Source organism: Phyllobates terribilis, unplaced genomic scaffold, assembly GCF_046119375.1.
Source record: "Phyllobates terribilis strain yellow unplaced genomic scaffold, ASM4611937v1 Scaffold_1__5_contigs__length_1240528914, whole genome shotgun sequence".
Taxonomy (NCBI): domain Eukaryota; kingdom Metazoa; phylum Chordata; class Amphibia; order Anura; family Dendrobatidae; genus Phyllobates; species Phyllobates terribilis.
Window position 1 is genome coordinate 429,953,041 of NW_027362761.1, and position 27,865 is coordinate 429,980,905.

The following is a 27,865-nucleotide window of genomic DNA, read 5'->3' on the forward strand; positions in this document are numbered from 1 at the left end:
TTCGCTGCTGCAACATTGGAGTAAAGTGCAATAAGAGGCGATCAAAACATCATATCTACCCCAAAATGGTATTAGTAAAAATGTCAGCTTAGTGCGCAAAAAATAAGCCCTCAGACAGTCCCAGATCCCGAAAAATGATGAAAGCATTACGGGTCTCTGAATATGGCGACACAAGCAAATTATTTATTTATTTCTTTTAAGAATTATTTTTCACCACTTAACAAACAAACAAAAGCAACTACTGTACATCATGTTGCCAAGTCAGTTTTACCGAGTAATAAATATGGTAAATGACTCCCGCTCCCAAAACCCCCTTCACAAAGAAAATAGTGAAATTGCACTTTTTTTTTGCAATTTCAACGCATTGGAATTTTTTTCCCGCTTTCCAGTCCATCACATGATAAAAAGAATGATATTCAAAAGTACAACTCGTCCTGCAAAAAAACAAACCCTCATATTATGTGGATGGAAAAATTAAAAGTTATGGCTCTTGGAAAGACAGGAGAAAACGAAAGCGCAAAATCACTCGGTGGTGAACAGGTTGAGAAGTCTAATCCGTTGCATAATTGGGCATTAATTTTTGTGGCTTTAAAGGAGACACTGCAAAACTGCTAACGGCTCTAGTTGGTAGACCTGGAATGCTAACCTTTTGTGTATGGATTTATCATCAGCATCATGATGAAAGTGAATTTTTACTCCGTTACTCACCTGTACCGCCAGGTCCTCTGATGGCTGCCTCAATGTTCAAGTGCTCCTGGCTCACTGCAATAAGCAGTTCCGAGGCCCTCCCCTCTGAGGGCTCCGGAGTTACGGCTTAGCTGATTTGTGGTTGAATGCTATGGCATTGTTAGCAGGTTCTCAGTATGAAGACTACATAATGAAAAACATTCTACAAACCATTTAGTTGTATCAGTTTCTCCCTACATACAGATATACTTGATGATATAGTGATTTCTTTGCAGGAATGGGTCAGGAATCCTGTAAATCTGCCTGGCCTAAACCATCAGGTGGCTATCAGACAGTCACAGGGAGGCGATATGGAAGAAGACATGCATATATCAGCTTTCGACCCGCTCTGGAAAGTCCACATCGAACTTCAGCGCATCAGGGGAGAGAACTCGAGGGCCTGGAGTTGGACAGCGTGCAAATGGAGAAGGATTTAAGTGTGTGATATGATATTCTTTGTTATTTGTGCATTGTGATCCAGTTGTTGGCAATGCAAATTGTATTTTAGTGTCTTAATTTATTAGTTTGCAGTTTTAATAACATATTATAATAGGGAGGGTTCCCAGAAGAGTGTTTTATGTGTCAGGTTGCCAATGTCTTCTTTTATTCCAACCTGCTGATTTTTATATCTATCTATCTATCTATCTATCTCTCATACGCTTCTATAAATATGGTCCTTTGTAACTAGTGTTATTTTTTATGGTCTTTACAAGGAGGTGTGTCTCACAGGATTCCCTAGGGGTGTGTATTTACATGGGTCTTATTATTGTGTGAGCAATGCCCCTTTGAAAGACCATTAACTTAAAAGGCCCATATCTGTATGGTGGATTTAAAAAGGGGGGGGGGGAACAAATCACTGGGAATAAAATAAGAGCAAAAACTTGCTATTTGGACCTTTTATGGATTTTCCTCTTTAAGGTTATGTGCTCACGATGCAGAAATGCTCAGGATTTTTTCCTGAGCGTTTCTGCATCTCCCTGGCAGAAAAAAACGCATGCGGATTGTACATGCGTTTTTCCTGCCAGGGACATGCGGTAGTGAAGCGTTCTTCACTTGCATTTCCGCATGCGGGTTGACAAGCGCTTTCCAAGCGATTTTTAGCATCACTTGGAAAGTGCTTGACAACTCGGTCACACTATATAAATCCATGCAAACGGCATGGATTTATATAGTGTGACCCGAGAAAATGTCAAAAAATAAACCTATACTTACCTTCCGATGGCCCCTGCTGTCTTGCTGCGCTCCTGTGCTGGCTGCCGGCAGATCACGGTACGCTGTACTGAAGGACCTGCCGTCACATCACTGTGACGTCACCGCAGGTCCTTCAGTCCTGTGCGATCTGTCGGCAAGCACAGAGAAGGAGTCCGCGGGCCGACGGAAGGTGAATATAATCTTTTATTTTTTATTTTATTCTTTTTTATTTTTTACAGCTTTTAGGTACCTGGGTGTGGAGGAGAGTCTCCTGTCCTCCACACCCGGGTACCATCCGCACATTAGAACGCTCTAATTACGCAAGTACAGTTACAGTCTTGCGGAATTGGCGCGTTCTAATGCATGTCAATAGCGGCAAAAACGCAGCACTTCTGCAAAATAATTGGTAGTGCTGCGTCTTTTTCCGCAATGATAATCCACAGCGGAAATTTCCGCAGCATGTGCACAGCACATGCAGATTATCATTGGGGAACATGGAAGGCCTTCTACCATGCGTTTTTGCCGCTGCGGAAATGCTTAAAAAACGCATCGTGGGCACACAGCCTAAAAGCCCATGGATCCCAAGAATCGGATGATTATAGAGCATAGTTAGTAGAAAAATACTAAATGCACTGCTGACAGTAATTTGTTTTTTTTTCACTTATTTTTGGGTCAGTGGCATTGATATTTTTCAAGTAGTTTATGGTGTTTTTCTTCCACTGTTCATCATTAATGTGTTCTTAACAGCATAAATGGGCAAAATTGCAAAGTGCTTGTGAAAACAAAGCAACTTGCCAATTTACTTGCCATTAAAAATCTCAAGAACTAAGGTATTTTTTTGTTTACTGCTCAATGGCTATGTTACCAGTCACCTCTTGGAGTCTTTTAGCTATGGTAGATTTATAGAACAGAGTCAACAGCACTTACAAGCTCTTTATTATCAAGCTGCTTTGAAGCTGACTGACCAAACTTCTGAGCAGGAGGACACCACTCCCCAGCAAGGTGGAAACCATAGGGCCGGTATTCTTGAAAATTGAGTATGAGACAAACCCTTAAATGTGTCTTGCATTTTTCACACTACAAATCAAGTGATTCAAAGAGTAAGAGGAATCTTTGATTCATTTGACTGCTAAATCAAACCGTTTCTTGTATATACAAAATACCCCACAAAATGTACACCTTGAGAAAGAAGCCTTAAAAGAGTAGTCCATTTTCCTCTTCCTTCTTTGTTTTACAGTTATGGCCAAAAGTTTTGAGACTGACACAAATTTTGGTTTTCACAAACTTTGCCTCTACTGTTTTTAATAACCACAAAAACCCCAGTTCCACAATTTTCTTTAGCCCTGCCACAAAATGTAAGCAGGTCATCATTTCTTGTTGGCTCATAAGAAAGTGTTCTTGAGAACAACGCAGCTCATTCAATGAGCATGATGGAGTTATAAGAGCAGACTGATTGCTTTAAAATGGGGCTGGTGCTTAACACCAATGTAACTTTATGTTAACTATGGTTAACTCCAAGGAAACACATGCAGTCAACATTGCTTTGGTTTTGCATCAAAATGGCTTTACAGGCAAAGACATTGCTTGTAAGATTGCCTCTAAATGAACCACTTATCAGATTGAGAATGTCAGAGATTCAATTGCTGTGAAGAAGGCTTCAGGGCACATCAGAAAGTTCAGTAAGTGCCATAACTAGTGTTGAGCGATACCTTCCGATATCAGGAAATATCGTATCGGATTGGATCGGACCGATACCCAAAAAGTATCGGATATCGCCGATTCCGATGCCGGAAACCAATGCAAGTCAATGGGACACAAATATCGGAATGAAAATAAACCCTTTCTTTCCTTGTAGGTTAATTCTACATGAGGTAAAACAACTAAGAATAATGTAGAGTGTATTACACGAAAAGCCGGCAATTCATAAGCGGCATACACCGGTACCCGACAATTTAGAACAGAAAGAATAGAGCTTCACACATAGATTAGATAGATAGAAACATGTCAGTCACATATATATGAAGTACAGTGATAGTGTTGCTTACTGTACTTGTCATTTAGTGTAAAGGATTTCTAAAAAATAATAGTGTTTTCATGCACCGTCTCTTTAAAAAAGCCAGCCGGCAATTCAGCATCTGTACCCGACAATTTAGAATAGAAGGAATAGAGAATCACACATAGATTAGATAGATAGAAACATGTCAGTCACATATATAAGAAGTACAGTGATAGTGTTGATTACTGTACTTGTCATTTAGTGTTAAAATAAAGGATTTATTTAAAAAAAAATTGGCGTGGGGTTCCCCGTAATTTTAGTCTCTAGCGGAGGTTAAGCAGACGGCTGGGGCAGATGTTTGAAGCCTGGGAAGGGGGTAATACCCACTCAGCTTCCCAGGCTACTAATATCAGCCCCCAGCTGAATACCTAGCCTTTACTAGCTATTAAAATGGGGGACCCCCCCAAAAAATGATGTGGGGTCCCCCCTAATTTAATAGCTAGCAAAGGCTAGGCAGACAGCTGGGGGCTGATATTAATAGCCCAGGAAGGGTGCCATGAATATTGGCCCCCTCCCAGGCTAGAAACACCAGCCGTCAGCTGCCCCAGAAATGCCGCATCCATAGGATGCGCCAATTCTGGCACTTAGCCTCGCTCTTCCCACTGCCCTGTAGCGGTGGCAGTGGGGTAATAGGGCTGGGGTTGATGTCAGCTTATAATGCCAGCTGACATCAAGCCCAGGTTAGTAATGGAGAGGCATCTATAAGACACCCCCATTACTAACCCCATAGTCAAAGTTAAAAGAAAACACAAACATCCAGAATAAAGTCCTTTAATTGAAATAAACGCACAATTCTTTATTGTTCTAAATTAAACCATACTTACCATCACACCCATTCCAGCTGAAGCCAAGGATCTCCTGCAATAAAAGAAAAATAATAAAGCAACATCATCCTTACCTTTCCATGGTTCCCACGACAGCTTCAGCTCTGCTACATCGAGATGACAGGCTGGACCGCAGCAGAAAGCTGCCATCCAGCCTGTCATCCCGCAGACACTGAGAAGCGCAGGCTTGCTTGCGCTCCTCAGTGTCTCTCTGTGACTGCATCCAGATGAGCCGACAATGAACTCGGCTCACCTCATGCACGTCACTGACAGCGTGGGAGAATTCTCACGCTGAAGCGCTGAGTGCAGGAGAATTTTCCCACGCTGTCAGTGACGTGCATGAGGTGAGCAGAGTTCATTGGACATGACCTCGGCTCATCTTTATGCCGTCACAGCCAGACACTGAGGAGCGCAAGCATGCCTGCGCTTCTCAGTGTCTGCGGGATGACAGGCTGGATGGCAGCGTTCTGCTGCGGTCCAGCCTATCATCTCGATGTAGCAGAGCTGAAGCTGTCGTGGGAACCATGGAAAGGTAAGGATGATGTTGCTTTATTATTTTTCTTTTATTGCAGGAGATCGTTGGCTTCAGCTGGAATGGGCGTGATGTTAAGTATGGTTTAATTTAGAACAATAAAGAATTGTGCGTTTATTTCAATTAAAGGACTTTATTCTGGGTGTTTGTGTTTTTTTTAAATACTTTACTAGAAATTCATGGTGGTCATGTCTAATATTGGCGTGACCCCATGAATTTCGGGCTTAGGGCCAGCTGATGATGCCTAGCTGGCCCTAACCCCTTTATTTCCCAGTGAGCCACCGCACCAGGGCCCTGGATGAGTTTGGTACAGCGCCAGAAGATGGCGCTTCTATGAACGCGCCATTTTCCGGGGTGGCTGCGGACTGCAATTTGCAGCGGGGGTGGCCCAGAAAGCTTGGGCCTCCCAGCGCTGCGGATTCCTGCCCCCAGCTGCCTAGTTGTACCTGGCTGGACACAGAAATAGGGCGAAGCCCCACGTCAATTTTTTTTTAAATTATTTCATGAAATAATTTTTAAAAAAAAAAGGGCTTCCCTATATTGTTGTGTCCGGCCAGGTACAAATAGGCAGCTGGTGGTTGGGGGCAGCCCGTTCCTGCCTGCTGTACCTGGCTGGACACAAATATAGGGCGAAGCCCCACTTCAATTTTTTTTTAATTATTTCAGGAAATAATTAAAAAAAAAAAAGGGCTTCCCTATATTGTTGTGTCCGGCCAGGTACAATTAGGCAGCTGGGAGTTGGGGGCAGCCCGTTCCTGGATGCTGTACCTGGCTGGCATACAAAAATATGGCAAAGCCCACGTCAAAATTTTTGGGAAAAATTAATTAAAAAATAAATAATAATTTAGGGACTGCATCTTGATTAACTCCTCAAGTGTCATTTAGTGTTAAAATAAAGGATTTATTAAAAATAAAATTGGCGTGGGATCCCCCATAATTTTAGTCTCTAGCGGAGGTTAAGCAGACGGCTGGGGCAGATGTTTGAAGCCTGGGAAGGGGGTAATACCCACGGAGCTTCCCAGGCTACTAATATCAGCCCCCAGCTGAATACCTAGCCTTTACTAGCTATTAAAATGGGAGACCCCCCAGAAAAATGACGTGGGGTCCCCCCTATTTTAATAGCTAGCAAAGGCTAGGCAGACAGCTGGGGGCTGATATTAATAGCCCAGGAAGGGTGCCATGAATATTGGCCCCCTCCCAGGCTAGAAACACCAACCGTCAGCCCCCCCAGAAATGGCGCATCCATAGGATGCGCCAATTCTAGCACTTAGCCTCACTCTTCCACGCTGCCCTGGTGCGGTGGCAGGGGGTAATAGTGGTGGGGTTCATGTCAGCGCCAGCTGCCATGAAGCCCAGGTTAGTAATGATGGGCGTCTATAAGACCCCCCTATTACTAACCTACAAAGTGTTAAAAATAAAAAACACACTACACCCAGAAAAAAATAATTTATTTGAAATAAAACACACCATTTTATTCTTAGTTTACTAAAAAAAAAATAGTTACCTGTCCACGTTCCTGCGCTGATCTCCCATGCACAGCTGTCACATCTGGAGATGTGACAGCTGTCATTGCTGCTGTAAGCTCACGCTGCCGGGAACACGTCTGCTCCCGGCAGCGGGAGCCCCTGACTGAGGTCACCGGAGTGCATTCAGTCAGCGCAGCTCCGGAGACCTCCTTTACGGCGCTGCTGTACCGTGGGAATTTCTCACGGTACAGCGGGGCCGTAAAGCGGCTAATGGGAGCAGCGCTGCCTGAACTCCGGCGAACCCGCTTATGCAATGACAGGGCTGCTTTACGGCCCCGTCATTCTAGCGGCGGCAGCGGTTTAGAACGGTCACATTCTATGTGGCTGCTCTGAACTGGAGATCATCGTGGGACACTCGTGGACTACTACGGAGGGGTAAGGATAAGGTTGTGGTTTATTATTTTATATTTTATTACAGGAGATCGATGGCTTCGGGGAATTAGGTGTCTAGGTGAGTATAGGTGTAGTTTTTTATTTTTTTACTTTATTTTAGGTGGCGATCGGCGGGGACAGGTAATGTATAAACTAATTTATTGTAGGTAACCACTGGCCACCAATGACATGTATTTAAAATTTATTGGGGACACAGTAGGGCAATTTAAATAGCAGGATCAGGCTGATGGGAACTACTGCTCCCATCGAGCTGATCCTGCTGGCACGAGTGGACGAGGGACAGACATAGGCCGATGGGAGTAGTAGTGTCACATCGGCCTATGTTTGCCTGCACGCACACACCCGCTGACATCGCACAGACACCGCGCACACCCGCACAGTCACCGCGCACACCCGCACACATCGCACAGACACCCACACACACCATTCATGACGGGCTGATGGTCTGCGAGGCGAGGCTGACCTGTGCGGCTGTGGGAAAGTTCATGTGAGTTCATGCAATGCAGTCAAGCATGAACCCTCCGAGGGCACAGCGGCTACTTCAAATGAACAGCTGATCAGCATCACCTGATACCTCAGCTGTTCATTTGAAATAACCGGCGGGAAAGCGCAGCACAGAACGGGAAAGCCGGCGGTGAAGTCTTTTCACTGCTGGCTTCCCCGCCCGGGTCCTTCGCTCCCCGCTCCTTGGTGCTGCGCTCCCCGCCCGGTCCTAACTTACGATCGGGATGGGAGGTGACGAGGGGAGCGGAGGATCGGGGTGGGAGGCTGCGGGGAAGCAGTATGGGGCTGTGTGATTGTTTAAAAGCCGGCGGCTTTTTACCGCCCGCCGGCTTTTAAACAATCAGGAGAATTCTCTCACGCTGGGATGGCATTCTGATGACAGGCTGGATCGCAGCTGAGCGCTGCCATCCAGCTTGTCATCCTTCAGAGACACTGCAGAGCGCAGGCATTATGGGAACTTCCGATTCTGGTATTCGATATTGTAAAAGTATCGTAATTAAGTATCGGAATTCCGATACCGCGAATATCGGCCGATACCCGATATTTCAGTATCGGAATGCTCAACACTAGCCATAACCATTTCCTAAAGAGAATTCAGCAACGGAATTGATTGAACACCAGTGGAGAGCTTGCTCAGGAATATAAACAGGCAGGGATAAGTGTATCTTGCACCCACAGTGAAGTCTAGGCTTTTGGAGGCAGGCCTGGTATCAAGAAGGGCAGCAAAGAAAACCAATTCCATCGTAGAAAAACATCAAGGACAGACTGCCATTTTGCAGGAAATGTAGGGATTGGACTGCAGAGTTGAGGGTAAAGTTATTTTCCCTGATGAGGCCCTCTTCAGACTGTTTGTGACATCTGAAACAATGATTGCCCGGAGAAGAAAAGGTGAGTGTTACCAAGAGTATGGTTATACCAACTGTAAAGCATAATGAGACTATTAATGTGTGGGGGTTACTTTTCACCCACAATTTTGCCTAACAATATTGGCATGAATAAAGAATGATATCTAAACACCCCCCAGGAGAAACTCCTCCCAACCATCCAGGAGCAATTTGGTGATGAGCAATGCTTTTCCCAGCATGATGGTGCAACGTTTCACAAGGAATAAGTGATAAGTGGCTCAGTGAACAAAACATGGACATTTTGAGTTTGAGTTTAACCACTTTTCTGAGTAATATGCTTATTAGTAGCTTTAGTATTTGCACCTTATTCTATATACTTTTTTGCAACACTTTATTTTCTTTTTCCTCAACAATTCTGTTTAACCAGATCACTGTTTCCCAAAGCCCATCCTCACGGCCCCCCACAAGTCATGTTTTCAGGATCTCCTTAGTATTGCTCAGGTGATGGAAGTATCATCAAGGCATCAGGAATTCTCTCACCTGTGCAATACTAAGGAGATCCTGAAAACATGACCTGTGGGATTCCAAAACTGTTTTTATTAATACCAACTCGTTTCTGCACTGGACCGGCGCCTTTCTCAAGGTATAAAAGCTTTGGTTTTTATAACTTGAGAAAGGTGCCGGTGCGGCGCAGAAATGAGTTGGTATTAATAAAAACAGTTTTGGAATCCCAATGCTCTTCATTTCCGCAGCGCAGGTCACCTAAATGTGCCAGCTTCCATTTTTGCCATTATACCTTTGGAAGAACCTTTTCCTCCAGCCACAGGGCGGCAGCAGCGTCTTTCCATGCCTTTTATAGGTGTTGTGCCTGCGGGATGAGTGCTCTCATCGATAATACCTATACCTTACCAGACGGTATTGCCCTATTTTGTGTGCGCTCCTGTCCATCTCCAGAGTTTCTCCACCCAGATTTAGACAGATTCATGAAGTTCGACTTCACCAAATGCACAAAATTCATGATCCGCGTGTGCCGTTTTGAAGAATTTGGTGCAAAAGATGTAAAACAAAAAAGTGACTTTAGTGTTTTGCAAATTATGATGTATTTTTCAAAAGTTTAAAACCTTATGAAGTACTTATAATTCTAGTACAGAAACACCTGACTAAAAGATCTAAAAACACTGAAGTAGCAAACTTTGTGAATACCAAAATTTGCGTTGGTCTGAACTTTTGGCCACAACTGTAGGGTTCGATTCTGGTTCCCAGCTTAGATCAATGGCTGTAATTGTATTGCAAGGAGCCTTTCTAAACAAAATGTGCTTTTTGTAGAACCTCTTTTTCCAAGTAAATAAGCTGTCCAGTTCAGGAGAGGCCCTTTATTATTATTTATTTTGTTCAGGGTTTCCCAAACTCCAGTCTTCACACCGGCCCCCCGGGCCCCCAACAGATCATGTTTTCAGGATTTCCTTATTATTGCACAGGTGATGAAATTCTTATGAAGGCACAGTTCTCTCACTTGTGCAATACTAGGGAAATTTTGTGATCAGTCGGGGGATCTTGAAGACTGGAGTTTTGGAAACTCTGTTGTACTGTAGCTGACTGCTCTGTGTAATCTTACCTTTCTTTTGACTCTTACTATCTTAATGGTTACAACTCTGGAGGCATTTGTGTCTTGAGCTGTCCATGCATATTAGATAACAGCTCATATTAGATATGGATATTAGATAACTGTTGCCCGAATGACTGCGTTGCTTTGTTCTCTGTGGAGAGAGAGGTAAATGGCATCTAGAATAATCTGGCAGTGGTTTATCTGCCTGCGATTGATTTACAATCTCCCAATTCTAAACCCCCCCCCCTTATCCCCTAATATAATCTGTCAGCGAACAGCCGGAGGCTCCCATACACGGGATCATTGGCTGAGCCTGCCAAAAGTGGTTGGTTGGGCCAACTTATATCTAATGCGAATAGGGACTTTTTTTTTAGTTAATTCTTGCACAGATGGATGAAAAAGAAACGTGAGATGTTACCTGTCCTTGGTTTACCGCACATAATACTTTTGTATTTAGACTATTTACCAGAGGTTGAGTGTTTTGTGTTGTAATAATTTTTCAAAATTGGTTTATGATGAAAGTGAACATGTAAAAGATTATATTCCTGTTTCAATCCAGATGAAAGACTAGTGGTTTAGATGATTCCTCCCCAAGAGTCCTCAATAGCTGCCGAGCTCCCTGCTCTCTGCTGTCAACCAGATTATATTAGCACTCCTCAGAGTGGAAGCTGAGTATTGTCAGTTCAGTTCATGCCATGTGCAATTTTCTGGAGGGGTGGGGATTTTATATATATATTATATTATATTATATTATATTTTAAAAAATACTTTTAATTATATAATTAACTTTCATCTGACCTGCCTGATGCATTTCAAAGGGGAAAGTAACAATTCTGAAAGCAACGTCGTTTAAATATTAGATTTCATTCTGCTGCAGAAAGAATTGCTGATAGAGACCGGATTGTAAATGTACAGACGACGAATACTTGCCTTGACTGACACTGACTCACCTGGGAATATGAGCTTACACTTCAAAAGGCTGACTGCCTGCAAGGGCATGAAATTGAACCTCTCAGCTTCTTGTAAGCTTGTGGAATTACTGAAAGTTTAACTTTTTTCATAATGAAAAATGTGAACTTTTCATTTGCTCTGCCTGCTCTTGTCCTGCAATTTAATTTTTGCTGATGTTGTGTGAAAATGATGAATCCAGTGAGGGCTATTGTTGGTTTTTAGAATTCTGCATTTATTTAGATTAATTTGGCATCAAATCATTCTAACAACACTTATGAAGCTTAAAAGCGAACTACACCAGACCCCACAAAAGAGAGAGAGTTGGTCTGATTATATTTAGCAGAAGCAACAAATTTATAAAACATTCCAAGCATTGAGTAGCATAGGTCTAGACTGCAGGGATGTCAAACTCAAAAATACACAGAGGGCCAAAATTAAAAGCTTGGGACAAAGTCTCGGACCAACCTTGGTATTTGTTAACAAAAAAAACGTCCTCAATTTAAATTAATAGAGCTTAGAATAAAATATCAAAAATGGGGCATACTGGAATAATATAATGTTACGTTAAAAGATATGGCCCAATGTCCTAGTCTAAATATGTAATAACAAAGGATAAAAACCTTTAAAAAAACAGATAACATATGATGCCAACAAAAGTGCCCCCACAGTGAATTCTTCCACAGTACTCTCCTAACGCACAGTATGATGACCCTGCTGTAACCTCCCTTCAACCCCATCACCAAAGTATGGTAACCCCATCACAGTATGATTCTCCACACAGTATAATAGGCCCCACACAGTTCTCCATACAGTACAATGGCCCCTTCATTGCCTTCCATACAGTACAATGGCCCCACGTAGTCCTCCATATTATATAATGGGCCCTGCATTACCTTCCATACAGTATAATAGGCCCACATTAAAAAAAAAAACCTCGCCTCACCCCAGTCCCCTGCTGCTCTGGTCTCTGCAGCGATCACTCTGAACCTCTGCACTGCTTGGCACAGCGGACGCATTGTAGTGATGTCATCACACCCGCTGCACTGAGATGTCAGACCCAGAGGGAGAATAATGGCAGAGGGAGTGTCAGCTGACGGCTCCCTCTTTCATCATTGCTTTAAACTGTATTGACAGCCATTGAAAATGCGATTTTGGGGTGGGGGGGGGGCTGCGCAGGTTGGGAGAGAAGCTTGGCAAGGGAGGGGGTGGGGCATTGCAGGCTAAACACTCACCCTGTGGGCCAGAGTTTGACATCTGTAGTTTAGAAGCTTCCCGCCATGTTAAAGGGAATATGTTCTCAGAAAAAGCCCTATTGTTTACATTAGGTTTTGTGTTTAATGTATTTTTTTAATATATCGCACTCTGTATGGAAAATAAAAAAAATTAAATCTGGTAATTTCCACACTGGCCACTGGGACTATTTTACTTTTCCTGTTTAGTTTTTTTCTTCAGGAAATCCACATGTACATTGGTAGCAATAGACTGACTGCATTTAAGCATGTAATGAGGCTTTGCACAGGTCTTTGTGAAGGCAGAGGGAGGTGGATTAACTGTGACATGGTCTGATGTGATTAGTGGATTCTGTGTTATCAGCTGTACATAGAGGTGTTGCATGTCATTGTAATCCTGCCTCTGATGATATTGAAAGTGAAGAAAACTCTTCCTGAACTGACGCGAAGTATGAATCTAAAATAGCCCTAGTGGCCATTGGGAAAATTGCAAGATTGCTAATTTTGTTTTATAAAGAGTAGAGATGAGCGGTGTTCGACTAGAACTGTTCGCCAATCTCAAATTCGAGCTGTTTTGGGCGGTGTTCCAGTCGTTCGACGAACGCGAACGATTTGCAAAAAATTCGACTGTTCGAGGTTATGTTCGATAACTGTTCGTGCACCAAAAGCGTGTCCTGCATGTCTGGTGCTATTTAGAGCACCAATCATGCAGGGATTGTCTGCCACTCACTGTAATGCCACAGCCATGGTGGTTGTGGCATTACAGTGGTTGCCCAAATCGATGGGAACAGTGCTCACAGTGAAACATGAAAAGCCGGCAATTCATCAGCGGCATACACCGGTACCCGACAATTTAGAACCGAAGGAATAGAGTATCACACATAGATTAGATGGATAGAAACATGTCAGTCACATATATATATATGAAGTACAGTGACAGTGTTGATTACTGTACTTGTCATTTAGTGTTAAAATAAAGGATTTATTAAAAAAAAAATTGGCGTGGGGTTCCCCTTTTAATTTTAGTCTCTAGCAGAGGTTAAGCAGACGTCTGGGGCAGATGTTTGAAGCCTGGGAAGGGGGTAATACCCACGGAGCTTCCCAGGCTACTAATATCAGCCCCCAGCTGAATACCTAGCCTTTACTAGCTATTAAAATGGGGGACCCCCCAAAAAATGACGTGGGGTCCCCCCTATTTTAATAGCTAGCAAAGGCTAGGCAGACAGCTGGGGGCTGATATTAATAGCCCAGGAAGGGTGCCATGAATATTGGCCCCCTCCCAGGCTAGAAACACCAGCCGTCAGCCGCCCCAGAAATGGATGCGCCAATTCTGGCACTTAGCCTCGCTCTTCCCACTGCCCTGTAGCGGTGGCAGTGGGGTAATAGGGCTGGGGTTGATGTTAGCTTATAATGGCAGCTGACATCAAGCCCAGGTTAGTAATGGAGAGGCGTCTATAAGACACCCCCATTACTAACCCCATAGTGAAAGTTATAAAAAAAAAAAACACAAACACCCAGAATAAAGTCCTTTAATTGAAATAAAGACACAATTCTTTATTGTTCTAAATTAAACCATACTTACCGTCACACCCATTCCAGCTGAAGCCAACGATCTCCTGCAATAAAAGTAAAATAATAAAGCAACCTCATCCTTACCTTTCCATGGTTCCCACGACAGCTTCAGCTCTGCTACATTCACATGACAGGCTGCACTGCAGCAGAACGCTGCCATCCAGCTTGCCATGTGGCAGACACTGAGAAGCGCAGGCATGTTTGCGCTCCTCAGGGTCTGGCTGTGACGGCATCCAGATGAGCCGAGTTCATGTCCAATGAACTCAGTTCACCTCATGCACGTCACTGACAGCGTGGGAAAATTCTCAGCGCTTGAGCAGGAGAATTCTCCCATGCTGAGCGCTGCCATCCAGCATGCCATCATTCATAGACACTGCAGAGCGCAGGCATGCTTGCGCTCTGCAGTGTCTCTGAAGGATGACAAGCTGGATGGGCTGATCCAGCCTGTCATCTCAATGCCATCCCAGCGTGGGAGAATTCTCCTGCTCAAGCGCTGAGAATTTTCCAACGCTGTCAGTGACATGCATGAGGTGAGCTGAGTTCACTGGACATGACCTCGGCTCATCTTTATGCCGTCACAGCCAGACACTGAGGAGCACAAGCATGCCTGCGCTTCTCAGCGTCTGCGGCATGGCAAGCTGGATGGCAGCGTTGTGCTGCGGTCCAGCCTGTCGTGAATGTAGCAGAGCTGAAGCTGTCGTGGGAACCATGGAAAGGTAAGGATGATGTTGCTTTATTATTTTACATTTATTGCAGGAGATCGTTGGCTTCAGCTGGAATGGGCGTGATGGTAAGTATGGTTTAATTTAGAACAATAAAGAATTGTCTTTATTTCAATTAAAGGACTTTATTCTGGGTGTTTGTGTTTTTTTGTAACTTTGACTATGGGGTTAGTAATGGGGGTGTCTTATATACGCCTCTCCATTACTAACCTGGGCTTGATGTCAGCTGACATCAACCCCAGCCCTATTACCCCACTGCCACCGCTACAGGGCAGTGGGAAGAGCGAGGCTAAGTGCCAGAATTGGCGCATCCATTTCTGGGGCGGCTGACGGCTGGTGTTTCTAGCCTGGGAGGGGGCCAATATTCATGGCACCCTTCCTGGGCTATTAATATCAGCCCCAGCTGTCTGCCTAGCCTTTGCTAGCTATTAAAATAGGGGGGACCCCACGTCATTTTTTTGGGGGTCTCCCATTTTAATAGCTAGTAAAGGCTAGGTATTCAGCTGGGGGCTGATATTAGTAGCCTGGGAAGCTCCGTGGGTATTACCCCCTTCCCAGGCTTCAAACATCTGCCCCAGCCGTCTGCTTAACATCCGCTAGAGACTAAAATTACAGGGAACCCCACGCCAATTTTTTTTTTAATAAATCCTTTATGTTAACACTAAATGACAAGTACAGTAATCAACACTGTCACTGTACTTCATATATATGTGACTGACATGTTTCTATCTATCTAATCTATGTGTGATGCTCTATTCCTTCTTGTCTAAATTGTCGGGTACCGGTGTATGCCGCTGATGAATTGCCGGCCGGCTTTTTTAAAGAGAGTGTCTTCTGAGCAGTTTGTGAGCTTTTGGACATCTTTGAATGTGTTTTCTATGTGTTTTTGTTTGCCTGCCATTGGTTTTAACGGTGTTCGACGGTGTTCTAAGGTGTTAGACGAACAGTTCTTCGAACATCCCGGTGTTCGACGAACCAAACCCGAACACTACGGGGGTGGCTCAACACTAATAAAGAGACATCCTTAGCACACAGCCTTGTAGGGAACATAGACTCTGTAAAAAGCACACCTTTATTGTTCTAATCGCTTAATCGCTGTTTCCATTCTACAGAATATGAAGTTGCGTTAAACATGCTGATTATGGTGCTAGGTGACCTGGGTGTGGACAAGAGGCTTAGTGCTCTGTCCCACACACTGAGTATATACATGCCCCGACCCACACACTACTAATCAGCAGCCCTTGCTTGTCTGCAACAAGCACTGATTGCAGAGAAGGCTCAGGCTACTGCCATCAGTCACAAGTTGATTAAACTTTGTTACTGAAAACTGAGGCAGTGATTAGAGCTAAAGCTGAAATTTTTATAGGGGCTATGTGCTTAGGTTGTATTATTGTCAGCCTGGGCTGACAGACTCCCTTTATTAATTGAGATCTTGATATGAAAACAAAAAACCTTACCAACATTTTTTTTTCAAAATTCATGTAGCACAAAAACACCATTTTTTTTTATTTATTTATTTATTTTAAAGTTCAATGAGCTTGAAGATTTTGGCAAGATTGTCCGGTTATGAGTGTAGGGCCTCCTGATAGATAAAACTAAATGAAAGAAGATTCGGGCATGTTGAATTCAATGCCCAATCCTTTTGTTCTCAAGGAGATTAGCTGCCACTAGGAAACATTGAAAGCACAAGCATCCTTGACAGAGTCTAATCAGTTTTGTACATAACTTGTGCAAAAACAGAGTTTGTTCTTGCATAAAAATGAGATTTTTATAGAAGTTGAGATTTTTAACCCTTTAGTGGCCAATAGACATCTTTTTATTGACCTGCGATATAAGAGGCTAGCATTCCCCTACGAGTGGCAATCCTGTAACTATCAGCTGTACACTATAGCTGACAATTTGCTGCATCAGCCACAATCGGTGTTGGCACCGACCATGGGCGTTTAACCCCTTAGATTCTGCTGTCAATAGTGACAACAGAATCTAAATAGTTAACAGAGTTTTGGGGGCTGCCTCTTTAACCTCATCAGCACTTTGAAATCTTGATTGTGTGCTCCTGATCTTTGCCATGACAGTTCATGGCCAAATAACGGCCTTAGAGTCTGCTGGCTGTAGCGGCCTGTTCAGAAGTTATCAAAATTTAGGTGGTAAAAATAAACGTTTTCATTCTTGTTATTCCACTTTCCATTACTTCCTGAAAAGAACCAGAAGGAACTACCTGAAAGTAAATTTAAATACATTGAGGGATGCGTTTTTTAAAATGGTATCACTCTTGGGTGGTTTCCAACATATAGGACCCCCAAAGTCACTTCAAAACTGAACAGGTCCCTATAAAAATAAGTTTTGTAAATTTCCTTGAAAAAATGAAGAATTCCTGCTACCTTTTTAAACCTTCTAAAATGCGAACAAAATAAAACACTTTACAAATGGTGCTGATGTAAAGCTGACATGAGGGAAATGTTATTTATTAATGTTTTTGTGTGGTATGACTATTGGGATTAAAGGGATAGTCATTCAAAGTTTGAAAATTGCAGTTTTTAAAACATTTTTGTAAAATTTCTGATATTTCTGATATTTTTATAAATAAACGCAAAACATGTCAAACTAAATTTGCCATTATTATAAAGTATCATGTGTCACAAAAAAACAATCTTAAAATCAATGGGCTATGTGCAGAGTTATTACCACATAAAGTGACACTGGTCAGATTTAAAAAAATTGGTCCGGTCACTAAGGAGTTAATAAGTATTATACTGTCACTGTGACAGAATATTTCAGAGTACGTATACATACATATATGTATGTATATTTTATTTATTTTCTGCTATGGGCTGGTGTTTAATAATTTGTTTTTGTGTAATTTTTTTTCTTCCTAATGGGTTTATTTTTGTCGGCATCAATTGATGTTTTTATTAACACTATTTTGGGATCTTATGACATTTTTGATTTGGTTTTCATCCCATTTTTTGGGAGACAGGGTGGGTTAAAAAAACCGAGCATTTTTGGCCTTGTATATTTTTTGTGAGCTTGCTGCTTTTTACTTAAATGGTTTTATTGTTTGGGTTGTGATGGATGTGCTCATACCAGATAACTTTAATATTTTATTTAATGAGAGAGAAGATTTTTTCCTTTTTATTTTAGAACCACTGGGGGACTAGGCTATGTGATCATTGGTATAATGGATCTAGTTGGATGAACATGTAGGTGGGCTGTGCTGCTGGAGTAGATCCGTTCTTCAGAAATAATGATGAGAATAAGGTTTTTTTTATTCTCCATGCCATACTGGCGTCTTTATCAAATGAAATAAACTAATTTTGTGTTTTTTCACTTGATAAAGACGCTGGTACAACGTTGAAACGCTTTGTGAATAAAAAACCTTATTTTCAGCATCATTTCTGAAGAATTGATTTACTCCAGCAGCGCAGCCCACCTACATGTTCATCCAACTGGATCCAGTATCTCCTGGAGGATTTATCCACCAGCCACAGGGCAGCAGCAGCTGTTTTTCTTCATGCCTACATAGGATTTGTGCCTGTCACATCTCCACCAGGTGAGGGTAACCAGCACTCTCCTACTCTTACTCCATAGGGTGTCGCCTATGGGCTGTGCTGTTTCCCACTTTTAGATTTATTCATTATTGGTATAATACATCATATCACTGACAAGCAACTAATTCCCTTCCGAGTATCAGCTGAGACTCTCCTCTGCAAGTATACGGATAGGCAAAAAAATCAGATCCCATATGAAACCTTGGTAATTGCATCCATTTTTTTTCTTGTGATGCATTGCCATTATTAACCTATAAAATCGTTTTTGAACATGTACATTTTAAACTGCTTATGTATAAAACCAGATGGCATATGGACACGGATGAAAATTGTCCACGTTTTCTGGATGAATATCAGACTATTTTTCATATGATCACTGTCCTAAGTGTCAGGTTTCTAATTCAGCATAATAATAAAAAAAAAAAAATGCATCAAAATGAAATCCATAAGTTACTGCTGTAGATGTTTTGACGATCTCAAAGGGGTTAAAACGTACCTAAAATATAAATTAATGGAGGTAATGTGCAGCAGCGACTAAACAGTGAGCCGGAGCAATGGTGTTCTGCTCCTTCACACTGTATACATTCAGCCTCTGCTGGGGCTGCTAGCAGGTGGTTGGTGCTGGTGTCTGATGTTGGCTTCCTACTCCCCCCTAATAATTATTGCCTATCGTTATATTAGGTCACCAATACTGATGTAGTGGGAAGCCCCTTTAAAGTCTACCTTTTTGTTTTTCAAATTCTGATTTCAGTTTTGTTCTTTTTTTCTGAACTTGATGGGTTGTCTAATATTTACACCATCATTGTGACATGTCTGTGTACAAGCTTATGTTGTCTTTTGTGCCATTTCCCAGTCTCATTTCAACAATTTTCTGTTTTAGTTTCCAAGGAAAGCCATGATGCCTCACTCTTCAGCTTTGGCAATGTTTTAACCGCTGATTTGGAGGAAGATCACAGAACATTGGATGCTAATGATAGCTTGCCTGTGTTCACTGAAGCTGAACAAAACACTATTTCCCCCTTTCCAATGTCAGAGCATATACGAAGATGTCAGACTTTAGACAATACCACTGACTGCACAAAAAGCAGAAAAACCCTTGTCAAGCACGCTTCAGTGGATCATCCACACCCCTCCTCCCAAAATGCGGTTTCATTTGTGAATATTGACTCTTTCGAGCCGGACAGCAGTGAAGGGGAGGAAAATGTTGACTTGTATGATGATGGCTTTATAAATCAGGAAACTGGAAGACAAACAAAATCTGTAGATTGCATGCTCCCAAATTTGTTAAAAGAAGCCTCCAGTGAAATGACAAATATTTCTATCCTAAATCATAAATGTCCTAAAGACAGTTTATCTCAGGTAACGTCTGCCTCCTTAGCCAATTATGACAACATGGATATGTGCACAACACCATGGAGTTTGTCAACAAGCTCCGTGTCTGAGGATGAAGCTATCGGAATTAACAGTATGAATATGTGTGATGGTCCCGAGATGGCCATTCGGAGAAGTATCGTGGATTATTGTGGCCTGAGTACAGGCAGCAATAAATCTGACCTAACTAATGAACCTGTTGTCAGACCGAAAATAAGGAAACCAGTCCATGCAAGTTCTTCCAAGAAAGACCAATTGATCTCCGAAGAAACTAGAAAGGAGGCGAAAAGCTCTAGAAGAGGAATCCGAGAAACACAAGGGAAGGTGGAAAAGAACAGCAAGGAGGGAAAGACTCACAGCAGTAAAGAATCCAAAGCCACAAACGTGGAAAGTGTCTGGAAGAAAGGCGGTAATAAGGAATGTATAACTCTACAAGAAGAGAAGTCTCTGGTGGATGATACCTTCTGGGATGACTTTCAAGTCTATGGCATGAAGCTTCCCGATTGCCCAAAGGATGACGATAGGTATGATATGTGCATTTAACATAAATTACCTTTGGGAATGCAACTATTTTGAGCCTTAAAGACACTAGATTTTTTTTTTTTTTCTAGCAAAATAGCCATAGCTTTAGGAACTCAGTTCCTAGAGCTATAGCTGTTTATTCAGTCAACGTAGTGCTATTAGGGCTTGTTTTTTTTGTGAAGAAGTTTTAGTATTTTTTGTTGTATTTTAATAATGGGATTATTTGGGGTGCATATAATATGTTTAGAGAACACAGGAGCGCTCATCCGAAACGTTCCTATGCATGGGGGACCATGGAGAGATAACTATAGGCCGAATAATCAATTTTAAAGTGTATGTGGGCTTTCGTATGATGGGAAAACTCAATTTATGTAGTCTATAGTGAGCCAGAACTGTAATATATTTAGCAATACTTGCCCACACACTATGTAATTAAATTTGCATGTATTCCACTATGTGCGTGTGTACATATGTTGAACACCAATTTTATTTTGCATCCAAACTTCCACCAATTTATAATTAGTAAAATAGGAAAGGGTGACCAAACCATTGACATGTAAAAAGTTAGACTCTCAAACTCTTTTTCAGCTCCTATTGCAGTGATGGGGAATGGTCTACTTGTTTACCTTCCTATTTCTCTCGTGATGAAGACCATTCCTCAAGTGATGAGAGTTGGGAGACTTTGCCTGGAAAAGAAGAGCACGAGGTTCAGAGCAATAGCAGCAGTCTAGAAGATGAAAACTCTGAGTTTTGCTTCCAGGTTGAGTAAGTGTTCCTTCTCTTGTTGGCTGATAATTTCCTTCTGTTTTTTTTTGCTAAAGCTACGGTATTTTTATTATTTGTTAAATATTAATTTTTGGAAGCTCCTCCATATTTCTTTGGCTGAAGCATCTAGCTGGAATGTACACAAATTTGAGATTACTTGTGAACGTTTTTCTCTATTGTTGGACAGATGTGTGCCTTCGTAAAGCAAAGATACTTGACTTCTACCCTGAAATTAAATACAATAGTAAATCAGAAGTTGGTGATTACTCAATAAAATTCTGTCTGGAGAGACTCTTGTAGAAAAAGACTTGAGTAGCATGTGGTTAATTGTATTTTTGATTTGTGCTGAAGACTGTTCCATCTGTCTATAAATGCTACATGGTTAAGTTATAACGTACACAGGCCCTGACTCATCATCTGCAGGGTTTTTAAGTCGCATTCCTTTTTATCTTGTAGTATTAGTTGCCAATCTCATCAGAATGGTGCAAGCGATTCATTAATTTGGCACAAAGCCAAAAATGAGATTTCTTTCTGTATTAAACTATTTTTTTTGCAAGTTTTGGTGCCAAAGGTCACAAAAAACTGCAAAATACACCATGGGAGAATTGCAGTGAAGTTGCACAAAATGTTGTAACTTTTTAAAAAGTCAAAATTGATGAATCAGCAAAAACATCTGGCATCACAAATCTCCACCAACAAAGCAGGTTAGCACATATAAAATAGACTTAAAAAGGCCTAAACAGGATAATGAATTGGGTGGGAAAAAAAGGCGTAAAACACAGAACTAGAAAAAAAACAGGCGCGTAGGCAATGATGAATTGGGCGATAGACCTTTTTTTTTTTTTTTTTTTTTACTTAATCTGTCTGCAGTTTTTTTTGCTATGTAATCTGACAGCAGCATGATGTGGGGACATAAACTCTGATTCCAGCAATGGATCACTTAGTTTACTGGGTCCAGCTGTTGTGGTAGTCACAGTTTTCTCTGTTGCAGATTCAGCAGATCTTGGAAGGCAGAGCCCTGTGTAACCCTGCGCTCACCATTAATTAAAAGGTTTCTGTTTACACTGTATAATGACGGAATGCAGCTCCTTAGTGCTGGGGGCATGGTTGGACTAGCAGGCACAAGGCAGTTTGTCATGTGGTTATAATCTCCTGCTGATAAAACACTGATTGTATTGAAACAGCAAAACACAGCCCAGTAAGTGACACATCCCTGGAATCTGGCTCTCTGCCTCTACATCAAGGTTCTCTCAGATTACATAGCAAAAACTTGCTGACAGATTCCTTTTAATTGTAGTGGATAATTTTTGGCTGAAAGAGTTTTTACAGTAGTTTCCATCAAGATTATGGATTGTTTGCCTTCTAAAAGCCTATGTGGGGACATCATACTTTGTAAGGGGCTGTCTGGGAACATCATACTGTGTAAGGGGCTGTGTGAGGACATTATGTTGTGCAAAGGGGCTATTTGGGGACATCAATCTGCTTGGGAGGCTGTAGGGTGAGACTAAATACTATCTAAGGGGGCTGTTTAGGGACATCATACTGCATGGGAGACTGTTTAGGGAAGCTTTGTGGGAACATACTATGTAGGTGGCTTTTAGGGTACATTATACTGTGCAGTGTGGCTGTTTGGGGACATCCTACTGCATGGGGGGGGGCTCTGTGATGACTTACTGTGTGGTGCCAATATTCAAAAAAGGGAACAAATAATGAACGTAGAAATTATAGACCTGTAAGTTTAAAGAAGCACTCCTCCCATCAAAGTTTTTATCATCATAATATAGAGCACTTTGTACTTACAATTGACCATTTTGCCTTTCTACCCAGATAATTCTTCTGTTTTCCATTAGGTCTAGGACATCATATGACAAAAAAACTGACTAAGTGAATCCTTCTAAGCTCTATGTGGAAACAAGAGGTCAATTTTCTCTTCACATCTTCACAAGTTATTAGTCACTGCTAAAGTCCCTGGCATGGAGAGAAGATGAGCAGCTCTGGCAGGAGTTGGAAGACTAGAATGAATGAGGCTATGTGCCCATGTAGCAGATTTGATGCAGTGCATTTTTGCCTCTCTCTGGCAGAAAAAAACGCATGCAGATTTACATGCGTTTTTTCAAGCACTTTTCCAAGCGATTTTGAGCATCACTTGGAAAAGTGCTTGACAAGTTGGTCACACAATATAAATCCATGCAACCTTCATGGATTTATATTGTGTGACCAACTTATGCTGCTTTAAATGCAGCATCAATAGTAAAAAAAAAAGAATTAAAACGTTTAAAAAAAAAAAAAAAAAAAAAAAACCTGTATACTCACCTCTCCAGTCTCCTCCCGGCGGCGATCCTCTCTCTTCGGCGTCCCGCGGTGTACTTGCAGGACCTGCGGTGACGTCATTTAGTCAGCTGATGGTCACGCGACCATCACCTGACCGCCGACCATCAGCTGACTAAATGACGTCACCGCAGGTCCTGCAAGTACACCGCTGGACGCCGAGGAGAGAGGATCGCCGCCGGGAGGAGACCGGAGAGGTGAGTATACAGTTTTTTTTTTTTATTTTTTACTTTATTTCTTTTTTTCACCGCGTGGTAGCCTGGATGAAGAGGAGTTGTAGTCTCCTCTTCATCCTGGGTACCACACGCTCCGCGATTACGCCGCAAATTCGCGGCCATTGAACTTAATTGAAACGCAGCAAATCCACATATACCTGCGGGTTTGCTGCATTTCAATGTTCCTCAATGGCCGCGAATTTGCGGCGTAATCGCAGTAGAAATGGTCATGCTGCGTTTTGCAACGCAATGCGAATTCAGCGGGCTAATTATCGCATCATGTGCACAGCACATCCGAATTCATATTGCTTTGCATGGCAGACGGTTTTACAAGCGTTTTCGCAGCCGTAAAAACGCTGCAAAAATGCTACGTGGGCACATAGCCTGAGTCATGCAGGGAAAAGAGGCTTCCTGTTTATACATAGAGCAGAGAAAAGAGAACCATGAACTGGGTAGAAAGGCAAAATGAGCAATTGTAGGTGCACAGTGCTATATAGCATGATGATTGCAATTTATTAAGAGGATAAAAACTTTGATGGGATTGCTTTTTTAAGCTCTACTGTGGGCAAAATCCATTGAGTGTTTTTTAAGAGATGCTATCCTGGAGTATCTTACAAAGAACATCAATCTGAGTTTGAAGGATTGGTACTGTGAAACTAATTTGATCAGCTTCTATGAAGAGGTAAGTTCTAGATTAGATTAGACCTGGGTTAAAACCATCGATGGCATTTGATACAGTGTCACATAAAACAACAACAATGAAACTAGGGGAAATTATGTGTAATTGGGTTAACAAGTGACTCGGTTATAGGAAAAAGAGAATGTTTGTATATTAATGGAAAATACTCTGGGTCACAGTAAACAGTGGGGTACCACCGGGGTCTGTATTGGACCCTCTTCTTTTTAATATAGTTGTTCATGATCTTGTAGTAAGCATACAGAGTAGAATTTCAATATTTGCAGATGATACTAGATTCTGTAACGTAGTCAACAAAGAGGATAACTTTAATACTATGATGTTTTGTCTGATTACACTCAGACCAAAAAAAAACTATCACCTGCACAAGCCCTCAGTAGTCTTGTGGTCTTTAATGCAGTGATAAATGAAACCTGCCAGTTCCACAGATCCTAAAAGCGCTTCTGATTTAAATGGAATGACAAGGGAGGGTTTCCTTCTTCTGTGTTAATCGTATAACCCTTTCTGCCACTCTACAGCTCTGAAAATGATCATGTGATACAGAATGTGACTGGTCGGCCCAGCTAACTTACTGAAAATCAGTCATGTGATTCACCATGTTCTAATTGAACAGTGCCCTTTAATCAGCAGAGACAGTGATGGATTGCAACCTATGACCCTGTAATCTTAGAAGAAATGTGGCAGCTTTTCCAGGCCACCCAAACAACCACCAGAAGGTTATCTTATTGATACTTGAATTAGTGAGTGACTAATCAGGGGATCATTGTTTTCCCAGTCTGTTTAGCTCAATAATCTTGTTGGCACGGTCTTGTGGGCGTGAGTAATATGATTTGGAAGAGCTGCATGCTAATGTGGAGATAGCCAGGTGCACGCACATCGGTTTTATCGGCATACTGAGCATGCCCAAGGAGGTAGAGGTAACGTATGGCACATAGAGCTGCAAGATTTGCAGAGTTGGCAGGAATGGCTGGCTGAGTCCTACATCACCACTGCTTCCCTGGGCATGCACAGTGCACTGATGAAGCTAGGGTGTGTACCCCCGTCTTACTGTGCATTATCAGGGAGGCAGAGATTTACAAAGAGCAGGCAGTGACACTGCTCTTACAAATCATGTCACTCAAGCCCACAGGGGCAGGATAGCCTGATTAGTGGTGGGATGACTTACCCCCACGTCCAGTCACCCACTGGTTAGCATTTGGCCAGTACGGTTATGAAATAGTATTTGGGCACAAGTAGTAATCAAGAAGACAATAAAAAGGGCTTGTTAGCAGGGCATAAAGATAGCAAAAAAGACATGGTGGCGTGTTTTTGTGCTTGCATGTTTTTTTTGTTTGTGTTTGTTTTTCTTTAATGCGACTGCAGACTTGTGAATCCTCACGCAGCGCTCACTGTGTTCTGTGAGGATTCTCTGTTATCATCTCTAGGAATAGTGGTCAGTTGACCGCCAGATCCCGACTAGTCTGATTCCGGCCTTGCACAATATACTTGCATTGAGCGCGCCGGCATCAGACCCGCTGATATTGGAGAATCCTCACAAGTCTGCAGGCACACAGAGTGACTGCAGACTTGTCATTTTAGACTGGACAACACCTTTTTAATGTTCTTCTGAGAGAAAAGTGCCGATATAACAAAAATGTATATGTGAGACCGTTCTTTTTTTTTTTTTTTTTTTTTAATATAACGTTCTTAGTATTTAATGTTTTTACTATTGCTTATGGAGGGTGTTGATTCTCACCAGTGGGCCGGTATGTTTACAGAGCATCTGCTACCATTTAAAAGCTGGACCTATTTGAGCCTTCCAGACAAAGCTTTTTTTTTTTTTTTTTTTTTTTTTTTTTCCATATAACCTTTTTTCACTGTCTTTATTTTTATTTCCCTGTCAACATAGGGGTTCTTGGAGTTGATATAATTAATATGCTCACTTTTATTTACTTTTTCTGGGAGAAATGGACAAAAACAGCGATCTGAGCACTGCATTTTTGCATTCTAATCTGTGCTGTTCATGGCAGAGCATATACAATCTTTTCTTTTATCGAGCGGTACCAAATTGAGTTTTTTTGTTTTACTACTTTTGCCAACCAAGAAAAACACTTTGTAAAAGAAATCGTATGTCTTGATGGCACTATTTATTTATTTATTTTTTTCATCAAAGCTGTGTGAAGACTTTTTTTTTTTTGTAGGACGAGCTGAAGTTTTCATTGGCTCCATTTTGCGGTATAAATAACTTTTTTTTAAAATAGCTTTTTCTTCATTTTTTTGGAAGGTGTAGGAGGTGAACAAGAACCTCCCAAGACTGGTACTGTTGTTCTTTTGCTCGTCCATTTTACAGGGCCTCGCTCCATACACTAGACTGGGCGTGGACTCGCTCAATACAAGTGTTTGGAGTGAGGCTGCACCCCCTAGACGGGCTCTGGATGGGGGAATGCATATCACTTGTATCACTGCCGTTCCCCGCTCAGAAACCGGCGAATCTTCGCAGCGCACAATGCGTGCGCTGGGGGGATTCATAAGTCTGCCGTCACACAGAGTAACTGCAGACTTATCATTTTAGACCGGACAACCCCTTGAATTTAGGCTCTCTGCGTATGTTTGAGTTTGACGTCTCTGTTTTAGACCATGGCTCTGGCAGGATGTAATTGGAATAGTAAAGTGGCAGCCATGAAATCAATTGTTAGGCCCCATGGTTGCCATAGGACACACTCGGCACCCCACCTTCAAATTGTAGGGGGTAGTAGAGAGTACTTCACCTCCTGTGCTTAACCACCTGTATGCCGCAGTCACTATTGAACACTGCATTTAGGGGGTTAAATTGCCAGGATTGGACTGTAAACCGTTCCTGCTGTTGAGGTAGGCGCAGGACTTAGTAACACAGCTCCACTCCTGGCACTGATCTATTATCTGCACGATGGAAAAAGTACACTGCAGAGCAAGGACTGGTACCCGATTGCGATGATTTTCAGTGCCGTTTTGGAATCTGTTAATTTCTAATATGTTTTCACATTGAAACCTCCATAAGGAAGGTATCATATTAAATTCTTTCAGACGCTTGACAGATTCATCCCTTGTCTCTGGGTTCAGCATGCAGATAAACATATAATGTCTGCCTTGTATAACAGATCAGTGATACAATAGGTTAATTCCTACAATGACTAGCAGCTCAGTAGGACTCCTCTGACTCGCATCAAGTGCTTCTACTATCTGCAAATGGTGGGTGCTGAGTTTTCATTGTATCTTATGAGATTCTGATTGTCTCCATTCATACATCTTACAAGGAGAAACCGATCACCAGCAGGAGGTAGAGGACTTGCATCAACATGGACTGTGAAGTGAGCTAGAGGACAGGTGTTATCTCGCTAGTCTATCACTGCTGCCATTAGCTAGGACTCAGAGCAGAGCCTGTCAAATGTAATGAGACTTCACCCCTCTGCAAAGCCAAAGCCATTATGGTGAATTTGGTCTGCATTAGGGAAACCATATTGGCGAGCAAAGAAAGAATCAAGATGTAACAAAACAGGTATATGCTAGGTATACACAAGAGCCTCACATAGTTATTTTTTTAATAGCGTAGGCTGCGCTGTATTAACATTTATCTGGAGTACCATTTTAAAAAATCATTTGATCGACGCTAATTCACAAAGCTGACATGTCACAAAGCTTGACCCATCAGCACATAGAAATAATTGACATAATGGCTATGGCTCATTTGTTGTGGAATTTTTTGGATACTATTTTGCAGGGCTAT

General features: G+C 42.1%; 1 protein-coding gene across 3 annotated transcripts in view; it reads left to right on the forward strand.

Annotated features, from left to right (window-relative positions):
- The window catches only part of PJA2 (praja ring finger ubiquitin ligase 2), a 53,087-nt gene that overhangs the window by 11,897 nt on the left and 13,325 nt on the right, over positions 1 to 27,865 (forward strand). For 2 of the 3 annotated variants that reach the window (XM_073677530.1, XM_073677521.1), the window contains 3 exons: positions 963 to 1,163; positions 19,106 to 20,120; positions 20,707 to 20,883. In XM_073677530.1, coding sequence (XP_073533631.1) covers positions 965 to 1,163; positions 19,106 to 20,120; positions 20,707 to 20,883 — 1,391 coding nt within the window. In that variant the 5' untranslated portion in view covers positions 963 to 964. The remainder of the gene's footprint in view (positions 1 to 962; positions 1,164 to 19,105; positions 20,121 to 20,706; positions 20,884 to 27,865) is intronic. The other variant, XM_073677540.1, reaches the window with a different exon arrangement.